Genomic DNA, 23,988 nt, shown 5'->3' on the forward strand with positions numbered 1-23,988 from the left:
TGTCTATCTATATGGCTATTAATCTATATGTACACATAGCGTACACACGTGATTCAAAATAACCCAGACGGAAAACGGTAAAAAATTCAGTAATTGAGTTTACATTTTATAGAATTTGTGAACAAAAAACACATTGTGGGTCTGAATGTTTGTGTCAATGTATCAATCTCTTAATATACAGTTTGTTAATTATTTTCAATTGCTAATGCTGCAGCGTATTTGATGAACATTGAACAACATTTTTTCCATGCAACTTTTTTCCATGGAAGATAGCGAGTACAATTATAAAGCATTTATAAAATTTATTTAATTACCTCTTTAGAATTGTGTATGTACATGTAATACATAATTTATAAATTGTCGCTGAGGGTTGTTTGATAAATTCGTTTGTAGATGTTTTGCAAAAAAGAAACGCGAAACGCGGGGCAAGTCATAATTATTATCTATAATAACCGTATCTTAGAATAAGCAGCTTTGGATTCAAATATCATCGTATACGAATATTAAGTTCACTTTTTAAAATCATCTCCACGATGATAATATTATCCTCATCGTAAATCAGTATTTTGTTTTGCTTTAAAAGAAATGTTCTATCGGAAGCAATCCCGTGTTCGTTTAAATTGGCAGCGTACATTTGTCATGTCAGTAACACACATTGTGCTTTATATGACGGCCGTGTATTGTAGAGAAGTTGAGTTTATTTACTATGCATTGGAACCATTTTATTAACACATCTCCCAGTACTGAAACAATCCAAAATGTCTCCGTTACAGTAAAACAGTGGGGCGTTAAACATGTGTACGTCCAGCTCTACAAGCACATGCACTGTCGTCTGGGCGACGGCCTGAATACAGCTAGCGGCTCTACAATCGATTGGTTACCTGAGTCTCGTAATGCATTTAAATATAGAAAGGGGCATAGTTATGAAACAAACAACAAGAATAATGTCAAAGCGGTTCATTTTTATGAAATGAAAATGTACGTATGAATAAAAACATTTGGGAATTTAATGTGGAATCATCTTTATGCGCTGCATGTATCAGTTAGTGCATTACAAGAAGCCCTTTCATAACCTCCTAAACGTGCACACCCCCTAAAAATTGGACCGAACTGACAACAATTGTTTCTGCAAATACTGACTACAAATTACGAAAACATCAAATTGAATAGTATGGAAGGATTTGGAATTAATTTCTTTACAACTTTGCTTCAATAATGCATTAGAAGTTTTTATTCCTTTACAAGTTTTTGACAAAACACTTTTAACGCCTTTCATTCCCTAATTATAGGGGCCAGCCCCTTTTTTTCTATATACCGAATGAAATGTCTCGGTAAGACCAAGAACTTTTAGAATACATCTTATAACAAATTCTTATCAGGTAGAAAACTAAAACGGAAAATACGCGAATTTTTTGCATTTTTTTTCTAACGTTTGTTTCAACATATATAACACCCTTTTTATTTGCATTTAAATAACAAATAAAATATGTCTCGCACAAATTCAATGTACAGTCAGTTCAAGCATATCTTTTACAACATACACCATAGCATAGCATAGCATTGAAATCTCATAGCATAGCATTGAAATCTCATAGCATAGCATTGGAATCTCATACCATAGCATACAATCTCATAGAATCACATTCGTCATATCATACCATAGCATACCATAGCATAGCATACAACATTATTTTAACTCGGTTTCAAATGTTTTTATTTGAAAAAATAAATGTTTACATGATAGATTTGTGGTAAACTTTGGCTTCTTATTATTTCACTTCGAAATCTGTGGAACTCTTCTGTGTATGGAGGCGTTTTTGTTCAAATCTCATAGCATACCATAGCATAGCATAGCATACCATATCATTAAGCACTTCATTTCAATTTCTCATAGCATAGGATACAAATCTCATAGCATAGCATACAAATCTCATAGCATATCATTAAAATCGCATACCATAGCATAGCATTAAACTGTAAAAGATATGCATGAAATGACTGTATAAGCTTCCAAACAAGTCCATCTTTGAGACTCTGCCAGTCATCGTTTAAGCTAAACCAATCGGACAAAAAAGGTCGTTAAATTTTACTAAAAGGGGAATATTTCAAAACCGGATGGTGATTTTCATCAACTAAAATATGTAACGACAACATGTTATCAGACCAGCAAATTTCAAAACAATTGGTGTACAAACAAGCGAGATATTAAGGTTCAAAGTTGGCGTCTAGAAGAAAAAAAATAAGAAGAATTCTGAAATTGTTTCAGAGTAATAGTAAGGTTTTCCGCTCCCAGCGGAAGACCTTAAAAATGAAAACAATTCTATATTGTAATCTGAGAGAATTTGTGATTTCTGTGCAACTGTGAAAATTCTAACATAGGTACATTAATATCTTAGCCTCAATTAGAAATACTTTAAACTATGCAAATCTTTAATACCTTAATTGTGCATTTTAAGCAGTTCGTATGCATGTTAACCTGCTATAATTGGTTATTTATCTCTATTTATTATATTCGTAACATTATAACATTTTTTTCAAGGTCTCGGTTATTATTACTGTAAAATATGCACGTCAGTAATACCTTAACTATGTATCTGAAATTGTTCGTTGGATATAGTGTTTCTTGCGTTTGAAAAATATGGTTCAATAGTGATTACAAAGTAATATTGATAAAAAAAATTAATTCCTTACCACGAGTGGAAACACAATTTTAATAAAAAATTGTATCTCAATAGTGGTTGCAAAGTGACTTTTCTAATTATATACATTCCAATTACTATTGAAATAATGTTTATCAATAGTGGTTGCAAAGGGGTTATTCTAATACAATACTATCTAAACCACTATTGAAATAATTCATTTCAATGCTGGATTTATTTCAATAGTGGTTGCAACAATGCACTCTAAATTTAAACATTACGAGTCCGTTTATCGGGGCGGACCTTTTGTAAAAACGACTTCGGCTAGATAACTTTCTTGGTAATGATGGCAACAGTATTTTTTATAACTCAGTCCCAAGATATTGTCGATTCACATTTTGATCAATTACTCGATATGTATACCTCAATACCTCAAAACTTCAAACAATGTCCATTCAAAAGTCTGAAATTTTTTGAAGATTTCCCATTTGAAACGCCTTTTTAGCTTATCAGGTTTCAATTAAGGGTTTAAAAATGTGATGTATACGTGGATTTTGTATTGAAACAGACCCAGAAGTTAACGATGAGAAAATGTGCTAAGTCACTTTCGAATGGAAAAAAGATGTCAATATTCCACATTACAAGCTTATCGTTTATAAAAGACTCGTGAGCTATAAAACACTAAAGGAGATTTCTAAAACATTGGTTTAATTTTCTGAATTGATGTACTATTAATAGGACGGCACAAAGGTTTACTGGAATTGTATTGGAGTGGGGTGGAAGTCTTATTTATAGAATTGTGAATCTAGAGTGCGCATCATATCGGCAATGGCGTACCTCATTAAATGTTAATTTTTTCTGAATTTACTGTGATTTCACTTTCGAGGTGATTCCTATATGTAATCATGTTTGGAATAAAATATAGATAAACATTTTGAGATACACTTATCTTTGATAAAGATTGATTATAAAATCTAAAAATTTGATGTACACATAGATTTTCATAAAAGATAAGCTAGAAGATGAATATGTCTATCCTTTTAATTGAATTACTTTCTTAAAAGTTATTTGCATCGTGTGTGAATTATCTATACGTGATCAATAGTTTAGGTTTATTGATTTTTTTATATGCTAAGATAAAATTTAATAAATTTCTATGTGGTGGTTTTTCAATAGTCAGCTTTCTTTACAAAATTGCATAATAGACGCACAGTTAAATATATGTAAACAAAAGAGAGATGGCACAGAATTTTGCAATATAGCAATGCAGATATATATTTTGATATTCATCTGTGATAAAATATTCTTAAGGTATCCGATGTACAATTGAGCCAGAGAGCTCGGGATTTTCCGGGATGAGCTCGGTAGATTACGGAGCTTGAAATAAATTTTCAAAAAGTCGCACTATTTTTGATCTGACATAATAAACGATAAATAATAAACAATTGATGCATAAACTAAAGCAATATTTTTTTTTCTTAATTTTAAAACGAGTTATTTTAACTTTTCCCCCTTACGTTGATTGTGACGTTGTAGCAGCTTTACGTCATTTGCCGTTGTATGACGTTATTTTTTTCCCGCGGCGCTCTTGCAATAACGTGAAGAAAAAAATCCTAATTTATAGAGTAAATGTTGCAGTGCACAAGTCACGTATTTCGTCGAAAAATACTGAGTAGGTCGTTTAAATCATTGATTTCGTAGATATTGTGAATGTGCATAACTTGAATTGTTAATTGTTTGTTAATCGTATGGCCCTATTCAATCTGTTCAATTTTTTGTATAACTAATTTCATCAAACATACAGAGTGTTGCGGACTTAACATTTGTATAACGGCGTATTTGCTACTAACTATTTTTAATAAGTACTATGCATACGGATTTCGTGGTTAAAATGCTTGTACACGTTTATTGTAATTATTGTGTTAAAACATCTCCTTGTTATTTTCCGTAAATCAAGTTAACAAGAGTCAAATAATGAAATTTCTAATCATTGATTTATTTTTTCATCGGGATTCCAAACAATTTTCTTCTCTCGCATTTCATATCACATGTATGTGCATAAACGGTACATTTTTTACTCTTTTTCAAAATCGCTGGATTTTATATCATTCAAATAATACTATTAGATACTGATTCCGACTGCTTTAAAGTCAATTCGTTTCATTTTGCTGTTTACATAAAAAAGGCGCGTCACCATCCAATGAAATCAAATACTCGAAATTTGATTGACAGGTTCAGCCAGATAGCCGATGTTCGATGCATGTTATGTGTGGTATTTGTACACAATCTTATCGTGTAAAAATGCATGCTTATTACAACATCACAGCGTCATTTATGGTTGATTCATATTTTGTTATAACTGTGAAAAGCATGTTGATGTATTGTACATTCCACAATTGTACCGATACGGAAACATCGTAGTCAGACTTTATCGACATCCTCCATTTTAAAACTGACTTAAATTTTTTGTTAAAAAGGATACAATTTTGAGTAAAAGATAATACAATATATATCGTTTTCTACGAGGTTGGAATGAATTGGTTTGGAATGAATTCTAATAAAACATTTCACACGGTTCTTGCACGCTTTGTTCGTAACGCTTTACACACCTGATGTGACCCGCAATTCACGACTTCGTTGTATTAGTAACAATATTTTTTGTGCAAACATTTTGCTGAATGAAAAAAAACTGAACAGTTTAGATTTTTAATTCTAAAATTACAAGTTCTAAATGGTAAAGGTATAGAAAACAGGAAAATTACCAGCTAACGGGAATATGCGTTGGATTATGAATGCGACGGCTGACGTGGGGGGGGGGGTAAAAATCGCGTTAGTCGTTATGGTTATTGTAAAAAAAAATTCGAGAAAATAAAAAAAGATATTGTTAAATTAATCAATTTATTTAAAAACTTTATTTTTATCAAAATATGTTGGCAATTTTTATTTGATAAATATTATTAATGATTACACATGTTTTCGTCAAAGAAAAGTAGTATTTTACCATGCGTGATTTGCAGAGCTAGAGTTACTTCCCCATAGTGATTTGGCGGGAAAAACATCTATTTTTAGAAACTACATATCCTTACCTATCAAACGAGTACATTGAATATATACCTTACCAGGCATCATTTTTTGGTCAATTGTACATCGGATACCTTAAGCGTAAATTGAAATCAAGTGCATTAATTTATTTTTTAAATATTTCTTACCCCAGGCAACATTTTCAGTTCTGTACTGTATAACGATGTGGTGTATACTGAGTAGTCTTCCAAGATATACTCTCCATTCTGCTGTCTTTTCATTATTGTCAGATATAACACACTGTCCTCCAGCAGCAGACAGGTTTGTATACCGTCCGTCTACAGCACGATCCGGTCCCCAAGGTTGATAAGGGTAAGGATGCTGCTGCCACGCAAGTTTGTTTAAGGCAATGTTCTCTGAAGAATTAAGAAAAACATATGAAGCGTACTTAAGGAAGGAGTCGTTTCTGGTTCGACTTGTCAAACATAAATTTGATTAATTATTCATTGAATCAAGATGAAAGGAACTAAAAATAGAATATTTTTATTTCTTTTTTTCTTATCATACAACTTGGCATTGAAAAAGTAATCAATGTTTAGAATCTAACAAGGGATCTATTTTTCGCGTAGAATTGGCGTGGGAAAATATTATATGTTTTGCAATTCAGAAATGCTGCAGATTAATCTGTTTTAGCATTTTAAAAACAATAACAATATTGTTGGATTTTTTTAATGTGAACTAATGATACGATACTTGGGTTTCAGAATATGTTTTTAAAATATAGTTTGCCTATCACATTACATTTTTTTAAGCTTTTTAAAGCGCCCATTCTATACATTGAGTTTTGTGAAAGAATCACTAAAATCAGTTTTACTCTCTTATTGAATGGTGAATATATTAGCTTTTCTGTCAATTAATATGTTTATATAAAGTCTTCATTATACATAAAAATCAGAAATATTTCATTATTGGAAGCGTAAAAAAATAGTCAAAATTTAAGAAAAATAGAGGAAATGCGGGCTGAGCAATATCAATTTTAGTATAAATATTTATTCAATTTTAAAAGTTGTATAAGCTGATAGACATTTTGCCCTTCTATCATTTCATTGAAGAATAAAATCTTCAAATCTTAAACAAATGTCTCCAGAACTACAAAGACTTACACTTATTTTTATCATCCTTTACGTTGAGTAAAAAGGTAGTGACCTTGACTTGACCTTTATGCAAAAACAATAACAATAACAATTGGTAATATGATCCATTTGACTGTCAAAATTTCAAGAATTTCTTATTATAAGAAGTATGTTTGATAACGAGAAGACTCCTTTCTTAAATGATTGTCTGGATGGCTGACATAAATTCAAATACAGTAAAGCCTTTTCAGCTTATAAATTCAATTACATGTATATCACCATTAGCTTTATAACCATTGCTTTAATTATATTTATTTTTTTCTTTTTCAAAAATATTGACTGAAAAGTGTTTTTTATGCATTTTCTGATGTTTCTAACAAAAATGTTTTTAGGTATAAATAGAATGCATGTATATGAAAAATGTTTCTTAATTATCTTCTCGTTATACATTTTATTTTTATTTTCAAAAAGTGTTGTTATAATCTTTTAAAGGGACTTAAACACGATTTGAGATCAAAATTTTATTTTAAATTTTTATGTATAAAATGGCTTACTGGTGCTTTTTAAACGATTGACTAAAATATTGAATGTTATCTGCAGTTAATCAAGTTGGCAATCTTTCTGAAATTTTTAATATTCAGAGGGGGTGTAGACAAGGAGATCCATTATCCCCTTATATATTCCTGATTTGTGCAGAAAAATTTTGCAATACAAATTGGAAAAAAGGAAAAAATGAAAGGTATAGCAGTGGGTAATATTGAAAAAAGATTTCGCAACTTGCAGATGACACCTCAGTTATCCTGGATGGAAGTGAAGAAAGTTTATTAGAAACCATTTCTGCATTACATAGATTCTCGGAAATGGCTGGCTTGTGTATTAATTATTCAAAAACTCATACTGTATTGATATATTCCAAAAAATATAGTAATGATATACCTATTCCTAATAGCAAGTTGAATTTATGATCTACTAAATTCACTTTGCTTGGAATAAATTTTGATGTTGATTTGCTAAATATGCCTGGTATTACTTATGATTCAAAATCGGTTAAAATTAAGTTTATTCTTAAACAATGGGAGAGAAGACATTTAAGTCCCATTTGCAAGATTACAGTTATTAAGACATTAGTGCTACCTTTGTTGAATCATATACTAATGTCTATCCCAAACCCGTCTGCCTTTTATTGTAAAGAATTAGAAAAGCTAATATTTTCTGGATAGATGTATTTAAAGCATGGGTTGACCTGCATAATACATTATAGTCTGGTGCAACTGCAGACTCACCTTTATTTTATATCCCTTTGATCCATATTGGAGGGAAATCTTTTTTTAATAAACAACTATTTGATAATAATATTAGATACATCATGATATCATTGAGGAAGATAGTACTTGTCTTAGTTTTGATAAGTTTTGGGACATGTATACAAATGTTAAGGTCAACTTTTTAGAATATGCAAGTATAATCCATGCTGTAAAGACATGCATCGGAAAGTTGGGTGAAAACCAAAGTTTAAGAAAATTAGCAAACCCGCTTATTAGAGAAATCATATATAAAGTTATGAAATGTAAAAAGTCAAAGTTCTTTTATGATATTTTAAACAGTAAAATCTTTGTGACAATATGTAAAAGAAGGTGGAATGAAAAACTGAAAATGTTAATGGTTCCAATACAGAATAATTTACAAAATTTTAGCAACAAACTCTTTTTTATTCAAAATTAAAAAGTAAACTCTAAAATGTGCACCTGTTGTCACAGCGACAAGGAAACTATATAACATATATTGTGGGAATGTGATTGTGTTCAATCTTTTTTAGAAATTCTAAACATTATTTAGAAGAAAAAATCAATTTTCAGGTTACATTTTCTAAAAAAAAAAAAACACGTTCATTCTAGGCATCCTTAATAAAAGATATCCTTAATATCATTTTTCTTTGGTTGACGTTCTATATTCACACAGCAAGGTGCACTAAGAAACAATTGAGTGTTTCTTATGCAATGGTGTCTTTAAAACTCTTCTATGAAACACAGAAATTCATTTCTTATAGAATGGTTAAAATGAGATGATTGATACTCATTGGAACATCTGGAATCCAATTTTTACTTGAATTTTCATTCTCTTTATCTCTCTCAAATAAAATTTTCACTTCTGAATATTACATTTAAAGTATCATAATTATGCATTGTATGTCTGCAGAATGTGTGAAATAAAAAAAAAATATTGAATGTTAAAGTCAAGTTACAAGCGATATACAGAGGAAAGAGTTATTTGTTATGTAAACAAAGCTCGAGTTTTATAGCTGTTTACAAAAATATAATGTAATTTCTTAGACACAATGACAGGAAAAAAACGATTTTAACAAATTCGATATCTTCATAAATACTATTATCAACAAATGAAAGATGCATTTGATTGAAACGTACACCAATACAACACACAAGTAAAAAATGACAATATTCGAGCTTTGTTAACAAAACAAAGAATTATGAATTAATATATATGCTATTTTATCTTGACATCTCCCTTCCACGAGTCTTGGTATCAATGTCATTATTTTTCAATTATTGTCAAATTAAGGGTCAGACCTGAGAATGAAATATTATTGCCAAATAATATGCTTTATGTCCTTATTGTATCGCTAATTCTTTTTTTTTAAATTCTAATTTGAGTTCCGTTTTTTATGGTAATCTTTAGCTAATTCGTCCATCCTGTACCTATTAATAATTGTCTGTGTTTGTACCTTGTCATTAGTCAATGAAATGAGAGTATTTTGATCACGTGGATATCACTTTTGGTTTTATTCAAGTGTGAGAAGGACGTGTTTTCGTAAACTAAGATATTGATCGCTTTGTAAAGTTTAATTCCCGACCATGTACTTTCCGATAGTTTGAAAATTTGCTTTAAGACTTTGTTATTTTGTTAAACGTAAGTGTTAAAATAGGTGTGCAGTGTAAGTTTTTACCATCTGCGCCCGGGGTATGTACTGACATTTTGTAAACAGTCAAAATTGCGGATCGAACATCAGTGTGCATTATTGGACATTCTTATGTAACACGATTGGAACGATTTATTTTACAAAACCCTGTGTATGAAAACTTGGGTCTCGATGAGGAAAAAATTAGTGTCTGTTTTTGACGCCAAGGGGGTTTGTCTATTTACGGACTTGCTAACTCGTCCAGATTGTGAGCATTTTCGGCAGTTCCTAGTTTATATGTTCTTGAGATAGGGGGTAACGATGCGAAGACTCAACCAGCACATGTCATTGCACAAGACGTTTTTTTTTCATTTGCGAACTATTTGATACATGGATATGTTGTAAAATCCGTGATAATTGGCCAACTGTTGCGCCGCGACCCTCGGAAATCACCGGTTGGATATAACGAGGAGGTCATCAGTATAAACAAAGGCTTGGAACATTTGACAAATAGTGAGAAGCATGTCCATATCTGGAAACATAGAGGATTTCGGACTAATTTTGCATACCTTGGGCGCGATGGAGTTCACCTTGGGGTAGAGTAAGTTGGATGTTATTCAGCACTGTTGCGCCGCGACATATACAAAGTAAAGCTTTTTCTTAGTTGAGGCATGAGCAGATTGGCTATATCTAAGTAAGCCAGCATCTGTTTTATGTATGTTTAAAAAAGAAATTATATCAAAAGAAATAAGAAAACATATACAAAGTCTAAGATTTCTAAGTTACTACTTGGATACAAAGGTGTATCGCCGAAGTCAAGTCATGCAAGTTTTAAAGGATGGTTACATGTCTTTCAAATATAAGATACAGCCATTCTGATTCCATGAAAAGAAACAAATTGTTAAATAGTCCTCAAAGGCTAATACTCTGGTAGTTAAGCATGTTTATTAATAAGTATAAAAATTTCACTTCAGATAAACCATGCCTAAGCGGGCTTTAGACCGGCAAAAGTACCACGAAATGATGACGTAGATCTTCAAGCAGAACCAGTGTCTGATGAACCAGTTACTCAAGCAGAACCAGTGTCAAGTGATGCTATTGATTATAACTTATTAGCTGCACCAATCTTAAGACAATCACAAACTATGTCATCAAACCAGACAAATTCAAGTGATGACACCATGGAAATCCTGCAGCCATGTGTAAAATACCAGAGAGATACCGATGCCCTCGCTCATTCAATGGCAAGACAGCAAACAACATCATCAACAGCTAGCTCAGCAAAATATTGCAGACTTACTTAGTGCGTTGTTACAACAAGAAGGTCAAGGTGAGCCAAATGTTATTGATTTATCTGATTTGATTCCTCTTTGGACTGCAACATCTCATCGATTAAAAGCTAAGATCTGGGCAAATCAATTTATTGATTGAGGTTTGATGTTGCAGCGCCGGGAGGATCCTATCTCGTTAAACATATCTTATGGATCCCTTATTGTCCAGCAAGGGTCATCAATATCCAAATCGCCAGTGTCAATTCACCAATGGACTGATGCTTTTTTTTATTTTTATGGGAATTTTTATTGAAAAATACCCAGAACAAGCTCCCCATCTCCTAAAGATTGCCTGTGAGGGGTTTTTCTTACAACCCCTTCGAACTTGTAGGATTGTTTGCAGTTCAGATCAAGTCTGCTACCATAATCATAATATATACAACTTACATTGATAGTAGTTTAGATCAGGTCTGCTACTATGTCTGTCATCTTGGAATTAAATCATGGATTTTACTTTTCCCCACTGTTTTCATTGTTTTAGATCAGATATGTTAGTGTAACCCCCCCCCCCCCTTTTTTTGCATGTACTTCAGATAAGGTCTTCCACCACCCTGTCTTTAGAAAACAAAGTTTTGATTTTTCATATTGTATATTTAGTGTTTGTATTAATAGGATATGTTGCTGGCCATCTGTCAAAATCAGTTAGTCATTTTTAGTAAATATTCTGTTATATCAAAAAATGTTACTTTAATTATTGTATTAACATCTCAGTATGCCATACTATTACGATTTTTTCCAAGTTGTATTTACACAAATATAAAATACAGTTATCAAAGTCTCAAATTCCATCTATTTCCTTTGGGTGGCGGGAATCCAATAGGTATTGGATTTATGGCAGAATTGTGTATATGTCACCTTAATTATTTACATGTTTATATCATGTTGAGATCACCCTGCCATTGTTGGTTACTATTTTTTGTTTATAGTTTACTTGGTGATCTCAAAATTTGTTCAGGTGTTTTTAACTAATAAGAGAGATCCCACAGTACCTGTTACATTGGGCATTTTAATAAGTTTAAGTATTGACTTTGTCAGGGATCTCCCTGTTTGTGATGTGGTTTATTTGTACAAGTTTTTGATTCGTCATTAATTAATGACATTAGAGAGGTTGAGATTTCAAACGTGTACGGGTACGTGTACGTGTAATAGGGGAATCACCTAAATTCTTCGCGTATTACGTCATCGGTTTTTGTGACGACATGGTTTCTACGCGTTCTCTAAACTTGTAGAGTGCTGACTACACGTAAGTACAATCTTGTAGCTTTTACAATAAAAATAATCTAACTGATGAGTGAATATGCTCTTGTGGTGCATTAAATAGATTTTTAAACTTCATTTGCATGTACATTGAGTAGAAATTCACCATTTTTTACAAGTTATTTAAGTAAATTCATGTCACAAAACTGCGTCGAGAGGCCTTAAAAATCATCCATCGCCTTTCATATCATCATACATTTGTATGATCCTTAAATACAGAAATAGTCAATTAATGTTTTATTTATGAATTATTTGATTAATTGTGTATCTGTAATGTTGATGGAATTCGTATCTGCGATTTTTGAAAGTGTGACATGTAGTTGGAAAGGGGGATGGGGGGGGGGGGGGGGGACAGGGGGTCATACCATATCAATTGACACAAAAAAATATTAATCAAATAAAATGTGATATCATTTTAAAGACTAACTAATTGTTTTGAATATTAGAAATATTTTTTGCAGAATATGGATTCTGGAAGAAAAAAAAATGTAGGTTTTCTGAACAGGACGACATAAAAATGTTACGGTAAGAATGCATTTGAACATTAGATTTTGTAAATATTAGATTGCGCGGATCCAGAAAGTTTTTCTAGGGGGGGTCCAAATTGAAAGTAGGGGGGCTACTCTAATCAACAGAAATCTTGACAAGCTAAAAAAATAATTCCCAAAATCATGAAATTCCTAATCCCTGCGGGGGGGGGGGGGGGGTGCTATACCTATAACTGCAATTTTCAATATCACTTTTAATATTTCCGCTTCAGACCCCTTTGCAAAGCATATATGTGTTTTTTCGATGGGGGAGGCATATTTGCGATAATTTTACTATGTAAATTTAATAACATTCCTTTTTCCAGGGGGGTCCGGACCCCCCCCCCCCCAACCCCCAACCCCCCAACCCCTCTACATCTGCGCATGATAAGCGAAGTTAAATAGTTATTTTATAACTAATTACTGCCATCTAGAAACAATACAATTGGTCAAAATTTAAACCGTTTAGGATAATTCACAATTTCAAAAAAATCTTTAAATAAAACCTCCATTAAAAATAATAAAGTATTACACGTTTTCAACCTAAATTCATGTATGAACTTCCGTGTCTGATTAGAAGGAGGTTGTGAAGCGATCGCGACTTTATACAAAATATTTTCTCTGCTGCTGAATGTTGAAATTAGATTTTTTTTCATATAGCAATATTATCCGTCCTTTGTAGAGAGGTCATTAGAAGAAACCCATTTAAGGACAGAGGGAAATGGCTAGAAATATCGTTGGCTTTACCTATGAGTGTTGATGCGAGAAGAGTGAGGGAGAGGACCGTTCTTCTAATGGAACAAAGAAGAAAGGCGAATAGTTCATCGCTCAAAAAGTATAATTATCGGAATTACAATAGATTTTGTTTGTTTAATTTTTTTTTTTTGGGGGGGGGGGTGGTGAGGAAGGTTACTACTCATTTTGTTATGTAACAAAAAATTAACTTGAGGAAAAAGGATTGTGAAACAGAAGAATTACATTTTTAAATATTTACTCAGGTCGGGTGTAGATGAAGTTTATGGGGAAAAGGAAATTCTCCTTGACGAAATCTTAGACCTGGCAAATGATGAAGAGGAGAAAAAGAAAGATGACAAATCAAAAGCTATTAAAGAAGAGGTTCTGTGCAAAGATATCAGAAAACGTGCTCTTGACAATTTGACACCCTCAAAAAGTGGTAAGTGGTATGAGAGAGAGAGAGAGAGAGAGAGAGAGAGAGAGAGAGAGAGAGAGAGAGAGAGAGAGAGATTACTTTATCATGATTAAACATTCAGCGTAATACATGAAGAAGTTCAATATATTGGTATATCTTTGCTAGAGCTAGGTGTTGTACATTGTATTGATTGTCTTTGCTTTTAGTCAATTACAAATAAAACTGTTATTTCAGACGAAAACCTGAAGAAAATGCCAAAGAAATCAGCATCAGTTATGTCATTTTTGAAAGAAAAGGCGGAACTTGAAAAAAAGTCAAAGGAAGATGAGATTACGCTTCGTCGCGAACAGTTCAATTTAGAAAAAGAGCGGTTTGAGATTGAAAAAAAGGAAAGGCTCCAAAAGCTTGAAATGGAAATACAGCAGTCGAAATTAATGTTTGAGCTGTTTTCCAAATGTCTGAATAAATAAATTACATGCGAGTTAATTACTGTACTTTCAAAGCTATACACACGGCCAAATTACATAATTTTTGAAATGTGAGATAGAATGAAAATGAAACTACTAATACAATAATTACATTGAAAAACGTGTTTGTATTGATTGTCGTATTAAGGAGAAACCTTGTGTTTAATTACAATGGATATTTTGTGTTGCTTAATTTTGCTTTCTAAAGTTTACATAATCGAAAACTATGTGCATTGTAAGCATATAGCATATTCATTTTTAGCACTCTGTAATTTTCCCCCATATTTTATTAGTCAATTAAAAAGAAAGCTGCAAACATCTCGACGTTGGGCCAATCGTTTGCGATTTTCCCGATGCCCCTTGACAGAATGAAGGGCGGTTTTTTTTAAAAATTCGTATTTATTGGTGGAGTCCAAAGATACATTCTTTATTTTAAAATAAAGTTGATAACTTTTAAACGGAATTGAATAAAAATGTATAAATTTCCCAAAAGTTTTAACTTTACGTGTTTTTTTAGCTCACCTGAGCTGAAAGCTCAAGTGAGCTATTCTGATCACATTTTGTCTGTCGTCCGTCTGTCCGTCTGTCCGTCTATCTGTCCGTCTGTCCGTAAACTTTTCACATTTTCAACATCTTCTCAAGAACTACTGGGCCAATTTCAACCAAACTTGGCACAAATCATCCTTAGGCAAACGGAATTCAAAGTTGTGAAAATTAAGGGCCACACTCGTTTTCAAGGCGAAATTATTAGAAATTAATGAAAAATTTCGAGAAATTTTCGAAAATCTTCCAGAAAGCCAGGAAAGCTGAAACTTGTGTGGAAGCATCCTCAGGTAGTGTAGATTCAAAGTTGTGAAATTCATGACCCCCGCGGGTAGGGTGGGGCCAATATGGGGGGGGGTGTCAAAATTTTACATAGGAATATCTAGAGTAAATCTTTAGAAATCTTCTTCTCAGAAACTAATCAGCCAGGAAAGCTGAAACTTGTGTGGAAGCATCCTCAGGTAGTGTAGATTCAAAGTTGTGAAAATCATGACCCCCAGGGGTAGGGCGGGGCACAATCGGGGGTCGAAGTTTTACATAGGAATATATAGAGTAAATCTTTAAAAATCTTCTCCTCAGAAACTAATAAGCCAGGAAAGCTGAAACTTGTGTGGAAGCATCCTCAGGTAGTGTAAATTCAAAGTTGTGAAAATCATGACCCCCGGGGGTAGGTTGGGGCCACAATGGGGTGGTCGAAGTTTTACAAAGGAATATATAGAGTAAATCTTTAAAAATCTTCTTCTCAGAAACTAATCAGCCAGGAAAGCTGAAACTTGTGTGGAAGCATCTTCAGGTAGTGTAAATTCAAAGTTGTGAATATCATGACCCCCAGGGGTAGGGTGGGGCCACAATGGGGGGTCGAAGTTTTACATAGGAATTTATATATAGATTGAATCTTTAAAATCTTCTTCTCAGAAACTAATCAGCCAGGAAAGCTGAAACTTATGTGGAAGCATCCTCAAGTAGTGCAAATTCAAAGTTGTGAAAATCATGATCCCTGGGGGTAGGGTGGGGCACAATGGAGGGTCGAAGTTTTTCATAGGAATATATAGAGTAAATCTTTAAAATTCTTCTTCTCAGAAACTAATCAGCCAGGAAATCTGAAACTTACGTGGAATTATTCTCAGGTTGTGTTGATTCAAAGTTGTGAAAATCATGACCCCCGGGGGTAGGGTGGTGCCACAATGGGGGGTCGAAGTTTTACATAGGAATTTATATATAGAGTGAATCTTTAAAATCTTCTTCTCAGAAACTAATCAGCCAGGAAAGCTGAAACTTATGTGGAAGCATCCTCAAGTAGTGCAGATTCAAAGTTGTGAAAATCATGATCCCTGGGGGTAAGGTGGGGCACAATGGAGGGTCGAAGTTTTTCATAGGAATATATAGAGTAAATCTTTAAAATTCTTCTTCTCAGAAACTAATCAGCCAGGAAAGCTGAAACTTACGTGGAATTATTCTCAGGTTGTGTTGATTCAAAGTTGTGAAAATCATGACCCCCGGGGGTAGGATGGTGCCACAATGGGGGTCAATGTTTTACATAGGAATATCTAGAGTAAATCTTTAAAAATCTTCTTCTCAGAAACTAATCAGCCAGAAAAGCTGAAACTTGTGTGGAAGTATCCTCAGGTAGTGTAGATTCAAAGTTGTGAAAATCATGACCCCCGCGGGTAGGGTGGGGCCACAATGGAGGGTCGATGTTTTACATAGAAATATATAGAGTAAATCTTTAAAAATCTTTTTCTCAGAAACTAATCAGCCAGGAAAGCTGAAACTTGTGTGGAAACATCCTCAGGTAGTGCAGATTCAAATTTGTGAAAATCATGACCCCCAGGGGTAGGGTGGGGCCACAATGGGGGGGGGGGTCGAAGTTTTACATAGGAATTTATAGAGTAAATCTTTAAAAATCTTCTTCTCAGAAACTAATCAGCCAGGAAAGCTGCAACTTGTGTTGAAGTATCCTCAGGTTGTGTAGATTCAAAGTTGTGAAAACATGATCCCTGGGGGTAGGGTGAGGCCACATTTGCGGGGGGGGGGGGGGGTGTTAAAGTTTTACAAAGGAATATATAGTGTAAATCTTTAAAAATCTTCTTCTCAGAAACTAATCAGCCAGGAAAGCTGAAACTTATGTGGAAGCATCCTCAAGTAGTGCAGATTCAAAGTTGTGAAAATCATGATCCCTGCGGGTAGGGTGGGGCACAATGGAGGGTCGAAGTTTTTCATAGGAATATATAGAGTAAATCTTTAAAATTCTTCTTCTCAGAAACTAATCAGCCAGGAAATCTGAAACTTACGTGGAATTATTCTCAGGTTGTGTTGATTCAAAGTTGTGAAAATCATGACCCCCGGGGGTAGGGTGGTGCCACAATGGGGGGTCGAAGTTTTACATAGGAATTTATATATAGAGTGAATCTTTAAAATCTTCTTCTCAGAAACTAATCAGCCAGGAAAGCTGAAACTTATGTGGAAGCATCCTCAAGTAGTGCAGATTCAAAGTTGTGAAAATCATGATCCCTGGGGGTAGGGTGGGGCACAATGGAGGGTCGAAGTTTTTCATAGGAATATATAGAGTAAATCTTTAAAATTCTTCTTCTCAGAAACTAATCAGCCAGGAAAGCTGAAACTTACGTGGAATTATTCTCAGGTTGTGTTGATTCAAAGTTGTGAAAATCATGACCCCCGGGGGTAGGGTGGTGCCACAATGGGGGTCAATGTTTTACATAGGAATATCTAGAGTAAATCTTTAAAAATCTTCTTCTCAGAAACTAATCAGCCAGGAAAGCTGAAACTTGTGTGGAAGTATCCTCAGGTAGTGTAGATTCAAAGTTGTGAAAATCATGACCCCCGCGGGTAGGGTGGGGCCACAATGGAGGGTCGATGTTTTACATAGAAATATATAGAGTAAATCTTTAAAAATCTTTTTCTCAGAAACTAATCAGCCAGGAAAGCTGAAACTTGTGTGGAAACATCCTCAGGTAGTGCAGATTCAAATTTGTGAAAATCATGACCCCCAGGGGTAGGGTGGGGCCACAATGGGGGGGGGGGGTCGAAGTTTTACATAGGAATTTATAGAGTAAATCTTTAAAAATCTTCTTCTCAGAAACTAATCAGCCAGGAAAGCTGCAACTTGTGTTGAAGTATCCTCAGGTTGTGTAGATTCAAAGTTGTGAAAACATGATCCCTGGGGGTAGGGTGAGGCCACAAATGGGGGGGGGGGGGGTGTTAAAGTTTTACAAAGGAATATATAGTGTAAATCTTTAAAAATCTTCTTCTCAGAAACTAATCAGCCAGGAAAGCTGAAACTTGTGTGGAAGTATCCTCAGGTAGTGTAGATTCAAAGTTGTGAAGATCATGACCCCTGGGGGTAGGGTGGGGCCACAATGGGGTGGTCGAAATTTTACATAGGAATATATAGAGTAAATCTTTAAAATTCTTCTTCTCAGAAACCAGGAAAGCTTAAAATTGTGTTGAAGTATCCTCACGTTGTGTAGATTCAAAGTTGTGAAAACATTATCCCTGGGGGTAGGGTGAGGCCACATTGGGAGGGGGGTGTTAAAGTTTTACAATGGAATATATAGAGTAAATCTTTAAAACTCTTCTTCTAAGAAACTAATCAGCCAGATGATTCTTTATAATTGTTTAGACTTTGGCTCCAGGACAATTCCTCGGCCTCACAAGATGGTTCAGAGTTTGATGTAGCTTAATATCCCATATATAAACAATTGTAAAGGATCTTTTTGAGGACTGCAATACTCAACATGTGATATGACTATAAAATCATCCTGTTAGAAAAGGGACTAATGATTATAAACATAAGAATATCCTGGGGGAAAAATGGATTTTAATTTTACAGGATCTGCATGTATTATTGAACATTGTCCAGATTGTTTGTATTCTGACTTCATTAAGCTGATTTTATCATACCCATTGTTCCTCAGGTGAGCGATGTGGCCCATGGGCCTCGTGTTTTCTAAACAATTCAATTTGTCTTGATATAGTCAAATGGCAGCGTGTATAGCTTTAAACAATTTACTTTTTTGTGTCTCAACACTAGTTCAGGAACAATAAATTTCACAATGTTTATTGTTTTACTTATATTACATTTATTTTAATGCAAGTATCTATTACGCATTTACAGTCACCATGAAAAATTGTTGCAACAATTTGGATTCAAGCTATCATCAAATCTCCTTACACCCCGGATTGGCAAAATATACAGATCATGACATGTATTCCTCAAGTGCAGGGGGTGAAAGATAGAAATATTCACTGGTCACACTGCCGTACAAACAAGTGTGGCAGTTGGTAAGCAAAGAGGCCACTAGATAATAATACGCCACAGGTTGTAAGAACAGCTTTTGGTTTTTCTTATAATCAACAAAAGCAAACAGAGAAAGAATTTTTCCAAAAGTCCACTCAACACTTGACCGAAGTTTTGACATTCTACCGTTAAAAATCCTCTCCTGATCGCTGAGTATAGCTCCTTTGAATGGCGTAATAAGATGTACACGCAAAGGATAGGCAAGGTCGCCATATAGAGAGAAAATCGTGCCGTCATGTACTGCTCAAGTTTAGGCAGAAGTTCGCTCATTCTCAACATTGCAGAATCATGACGTTTTGCCTCTATAGGGCCATACATATTGGCAATCAACCCGTTTGGTATTACTACAGATTGGAATTTAAGGCCATGCACCCGTTTGTGTCCACTGTAGACGAGTTTTTGGTTAACAGAAGGTCTACAAAGTGGCCTTTCAGTCCCGTCTATGAAGCCCCAGCAATGTTGAAGCGGCCCGCCGATATCCAATATCGCATCTGCGTATTGTTGCAGGTGTTCCTCATTCAGCCAACTCTGATTCAGATTACTTAATTTTTCAGAGTGTTTGATGTACAACTAATCCAGAACAGTGTTGGCAATGTACGACAGTTCCGATTTTGAACGATTAAATAATGGTTTCATGTCTTCTAACCTGTTCGGATATGACAAACGTCTGAGCAAAATCAACATACCCTCATGTGCAGTCACCCGAGTACCATTTGGACACAGGAACTTCAATGGCAGAGACAACGCATTGCAAAGACGAGAAATGTCATTCCTTTGAAAGCGGAAAAATGAGTAAAACTGCTCATCAGATAAATCATCAAGATTCAAACATGGACCTTTTACGTCGTCTTCGTTTGAAAGAGTAGATAAAAGCATCAAATCGTCGTATTCACATAAAGATGAAATATCTAAAGCATCTGCCATGTTTTACGTAAACGCAATGAACGTAAATGACGTCATTTCTGATGTCACAATAACAAAGTGCTCGAAATTTACGTACACGTTTATATCCTACAAGTTAAGAAATCTCAACTGATAAATTACAAAAACGTGTACGTGTACGTGTAGTTTTAACACACGTACGCGTACCCGTACACGTTTAAAATCTCAACCTCTCTATTATTTCGTCAATGACTATTTAGTTGTTTTTTAAGGTAAAAAATTAACAAGCTGCAGTTCATAGATGGAACGAAAGATTTAAATATATTAATGGAATAGGCTTAATTGGTAATTGTTAAGATCAATGTATCGGCATAAATACGTTTCTTTGATTTATTCATGGTTAGAATTACAGTTTCCTGTCTTCAATATGTGAACGGTGTAAAATTCTGCTGGCTGATGCAAATTTATTTGAAACTTTTTAATTAATTTTATTGGATAGTTTAGGTGAGAGTAGGCGGAGTTGTCAAAGATGAAAAGTGTGGGAGTGAAAATTGTGTGTTCTTCTTTTTCCGACTTTTGTTAAATTTAGTTGTATTTTTGTTTGTAATGTAAAATACTGATTTTTGGACTTAATAATTTGGAAATTTTAAAAACGGTATTTATTATTCAACATCAAATTGAATACGTTACATTAGCTCAAACAAATAGTACAAATTACAAATGGTCTGAAAATGTGTTTGTATAAGGAATCAATGTCACATATATGGATGTGTACAGGATGGAATACTCATATCAAATTATAATGCAAAGTTTTAAACATAATTTAAACATAATAATATACACATGAATACTGCATTGTACCACTATTAGATATCAAATATTTGTAACAAACTTAAAGCAAATAAATAAAAAAGTCATTGAAATCTTTACCATACGTTTTCCCAAGACTGATCAATGCACAGAATAAACAACACAAGAAAACTGACTCCATGATAATATACGTTGAATTTCTTCCTAGGATTAGCCATACAGGAAGTGAAACTACGTATTTAATTGAAATAATAGAGATATTAACTTCCGCATCAAATAATGGTATAAGATATACGTTGTTTTTACTTGAATGGAAAACACACACTTTTATTCCGCCAGGCTGGTTAAATATATGTAATATTCTCTTGTCGTGAACTTTTGTACCGTGGAACAATAAGGGTCTGCTTTTCTTAAAGCGGGTATAATTTAATTACATTTCTGTTTTGTCCTTATTTTTGATTTTGATAGATACGACTTCATATGTATATTTAAAATGTCATATATGGCTTGAAATGATATTAAAGCTACTTTTCGTTTGAATACAGTCAAAAGTCGAAAAATACATTTTGCAACTTTGCTTGTGACTTCATTATTTTAAGACAGATAACAACATCTTGTAATGCTCTTAACAGTGTATTGTTTTCTGTATGACCTGTTGAGTGGTAAATCTCTCTCTCTCTCTCTCTCTCTCTCTCTCTCTCTCTCTCTCTCTCTCTCTCTCTCTCTGTGTGTGCACTCCATTTCAATTTTCTAGTAAATTAAAAAAAAATTCCAATAGAATTTCCTCAACCTTTGCACACATATACCTCATTGTAAAAGATTAAAACAAATGCAATGTCATATTAATTGGTCAAATTTTTATGCAAAAACTTAGATAAAATTACACCATTGTAAAGGAGGGGGGGGGGGCATACATTATGACAAAATTCGTTCAAAACTAAAAATATATATCATAGATTGCACACTTCTGTAAAATAACAAATAAAAAATGCATGTGCCTTTCAAACCATTAATACTATTACAAATTATTATTTCATTAAAGCAATGTCATAATCAACTTTGTATACGAGTTATCAATCGAAACTTCTGAGTAGGTGTTATCAATCTTCCGCTTCACTTCTTTGAAACCAAAGTGAAAGTAAGCAGTTCAAATCAAGAACTTGATATTTTTTGGATTTAGATCTAGTACAGGTAAAGAAAATGTAGTTTTTGTAGTAATGGAGGGTTAGTAGAATGTGGTCTTCTCATTAACATAACTATATATTCATAAATAATGCATCCCTACACACAATAACTCATGTCGCGAGGGGATGCTCCGCTTAGCGGTGCCCTTGTTTTTCTTTTTTATTTCTGTCTTTAACGTTCTGAATGTGCAACATAGAAATGTGTTTTGGTCAAGAGAGTTTTGTTAATATACTCTAATTATTTTCTCGTTACATTGATGTACAACAAAGGAAATTACGTAAAGTTGGGTTTCAAAATGGCCATTTCCACAATTGAAAGAAATATGATCATTTTTAAAATAATTTTGTCGCAATTTTTAAAACGTCCTTCAATGCAGTCATTCTTTCTTATCATCCATTACCTTGTCCCATACATGTCCTGTGTATGTCTAGTTATTATTTACATGTACCTTTTGGACAACTAGAATATACACCACCACAACGAAACACATTTCAGGAGAAAAAGGACACAAATACATTTTTTCTCTATTTTCAAGTGTATAAAAAAACCAATAAAAAATCAACGGTAGCAATTTTCTATAGATTCAAACAAGTGCAAAAATTATGATATTCCAGCATTGTTAATATGTTCTTTACTCACCGTAAGCAAAGCTTGATGAAAACCAGAAGTTGAGACATAGAATTGTCTTTAACATATTCTGACGATCGCTGAAAACAATAGACACCATTATTAAAACTGAAAATATAAAAATAATATTTAAAGTTTTTTTTTTCTATATATTAACAATTGTTTACGAATATTTCTTTCATTTAGGTATTTCATAAATCTAGTCATTGAAAAAAACCTTAGGGTTACATTATCGAAAGAAGAGGTTTTCAATACCAGTATACACATGTTTAAAAAAACCGGTTGTGGTATATATAGTTTGTGCATTCTTAAATAAAAGGTTCATTAACACTCTGCTTTAATCAAATCTTAATTTTCGACATTTATCATTAATTGTCTCAAGATTGCCCTAGATGATTATTTATATAAACGAAGTCATCAAACAACTGTTTTGTTTTTGCAGGATACTTATGAATATCAAATCTTTATTTAGTTCTTTTTAAACTGTTAATTCATTTCTATATTTGTACAAAGTATGTTAAACAAGTGTTAGCATTTAAAGGAATAATTCAGAACTGTAGATTTAAGAACTCTTACAAACAGTACTTAGCTACGAGAATTATAATTGCAACAAAGACGACAACTACTTTCAAACAAACAAGTGCACAACTCAAGCCAGAAAATACAATCGAGTACTTCCTCGTGAATTCCTGTTACATGCCGTATACTGACACTACATTAGCTATTTTAATAAAAAATGACTTTCCATCGAGTTATGTAAGATTTTTTTTTTTCATTTACAAAGCTATCTTTCTTTTCCATTTTAGAAACACTTAGCTCAATGTTACTGATAATTCAAATACATGTACATGTAAGTACGTGATACTATGATTGATGTCGGTTTTGCAGCACTGAAGTGTAGAATTAGAACATGATGAATGATGTAAAAAATAAAAAAAATAAAGAAGAAATAAAGGTATATCTCTTCCATTTATAAAACAACTCCGTCCTAAACGTATCTATCAATAACAAATAATCGTTCTTATTAAAAAAAAACGCGATATATATAGTATTTATAAGGTTTGGATAAATAGGTGCATGGATAAAACTAAGTAAAAAATTAATAGTGTATCTGTGTATTGACTTCATTCTTATTGTTTTCATTTAATTATTTTGGCATAATTTTAAATCTATAGAATAACGTG

At 33.4% G+C, this 23,988-nt stretch overlaps 2 protein-coding genes across 2 annotated transcripts in view; one reads left to right on the forward strand and one right to left on the reverse strand.

Annotated features, from left to right (window-relative positions):
- Positions 1-22,880, reverse strand: part of LOC128171599 (uncharacterized) — a 37,243-nt gene extending 14,363 nt beyond the window's left edge. The window contains exons 1-2 of the mRNA XM_052837395.1: positions 22,817-22,880; positions 5,849-6,076 (exon numbers count right to left, since the gene is read on the reverse strand). Coding sequence (XP_052693355.1) covers positions 5,849-6,076; positions 22,817-22,871 — 283 coding nt within the window. The 5' untranslated portion in view covers positions 22,872-22,880. The remainder of the gene's footprint in view (positions 1-5,848; positions 6,077-22,816) is intronic.
- LOC128171602 (uncharacterized) lies at positions 12,145-14,855 on the forward strand. The gene is made up of 4 exons (XM_052837397.1): positions 12,145-12,820; positions 13,505-13,657; positions 13,821-13,996; positions 14,207-14,855. The coding sequence occupies exons 1-4, from the start codon at positions 12,813-12,815 to the stop codon at positions 14,440-14,442; spliced, it is 573 nt and encodes a 190-aa protein (XP_052693357.1). The 5' UTR covers positions 12,145-12,812; the 3' UTR covers positions 14,443-14,855.
- Positions 22,881-23,988: the final 1,108 nt, after the last annotated feature.

This window comes from Crassostrea angulata, chromosome 2 (genome assembly GCF_025612915.1).
Source record: "Crassostrea angulata isolate pt1a10 chromosome 2, ASM2561291v2, whole genome shotgun sequence".
Lineage (NCBI taxonomy): Eukaryota > Metazoa > Mollusca > Bivalvia > Ostreida > Ostreidae > Magallana > Magallana angulata.

Bases quoted from the DNA above. Each gene is read 5' to 3' on its own strand.
- LOC128171602 (XM_052837397.1), top strand. The intron at 13,658-13,820 runs GTATAATTATCG...ATATTTACTCAG, and splicing joins AATAGTTCATCGCTCAAAAA to GTCGGGTGTAGATGAAGTTT. The intron at 13,997-14,206 runs GTAAGTGGTATG...CTGTTATTTCAG, and splicing joins TTTGACACCCTCAAAAAGTG to ACGAAAACCTGAAGAAAATG.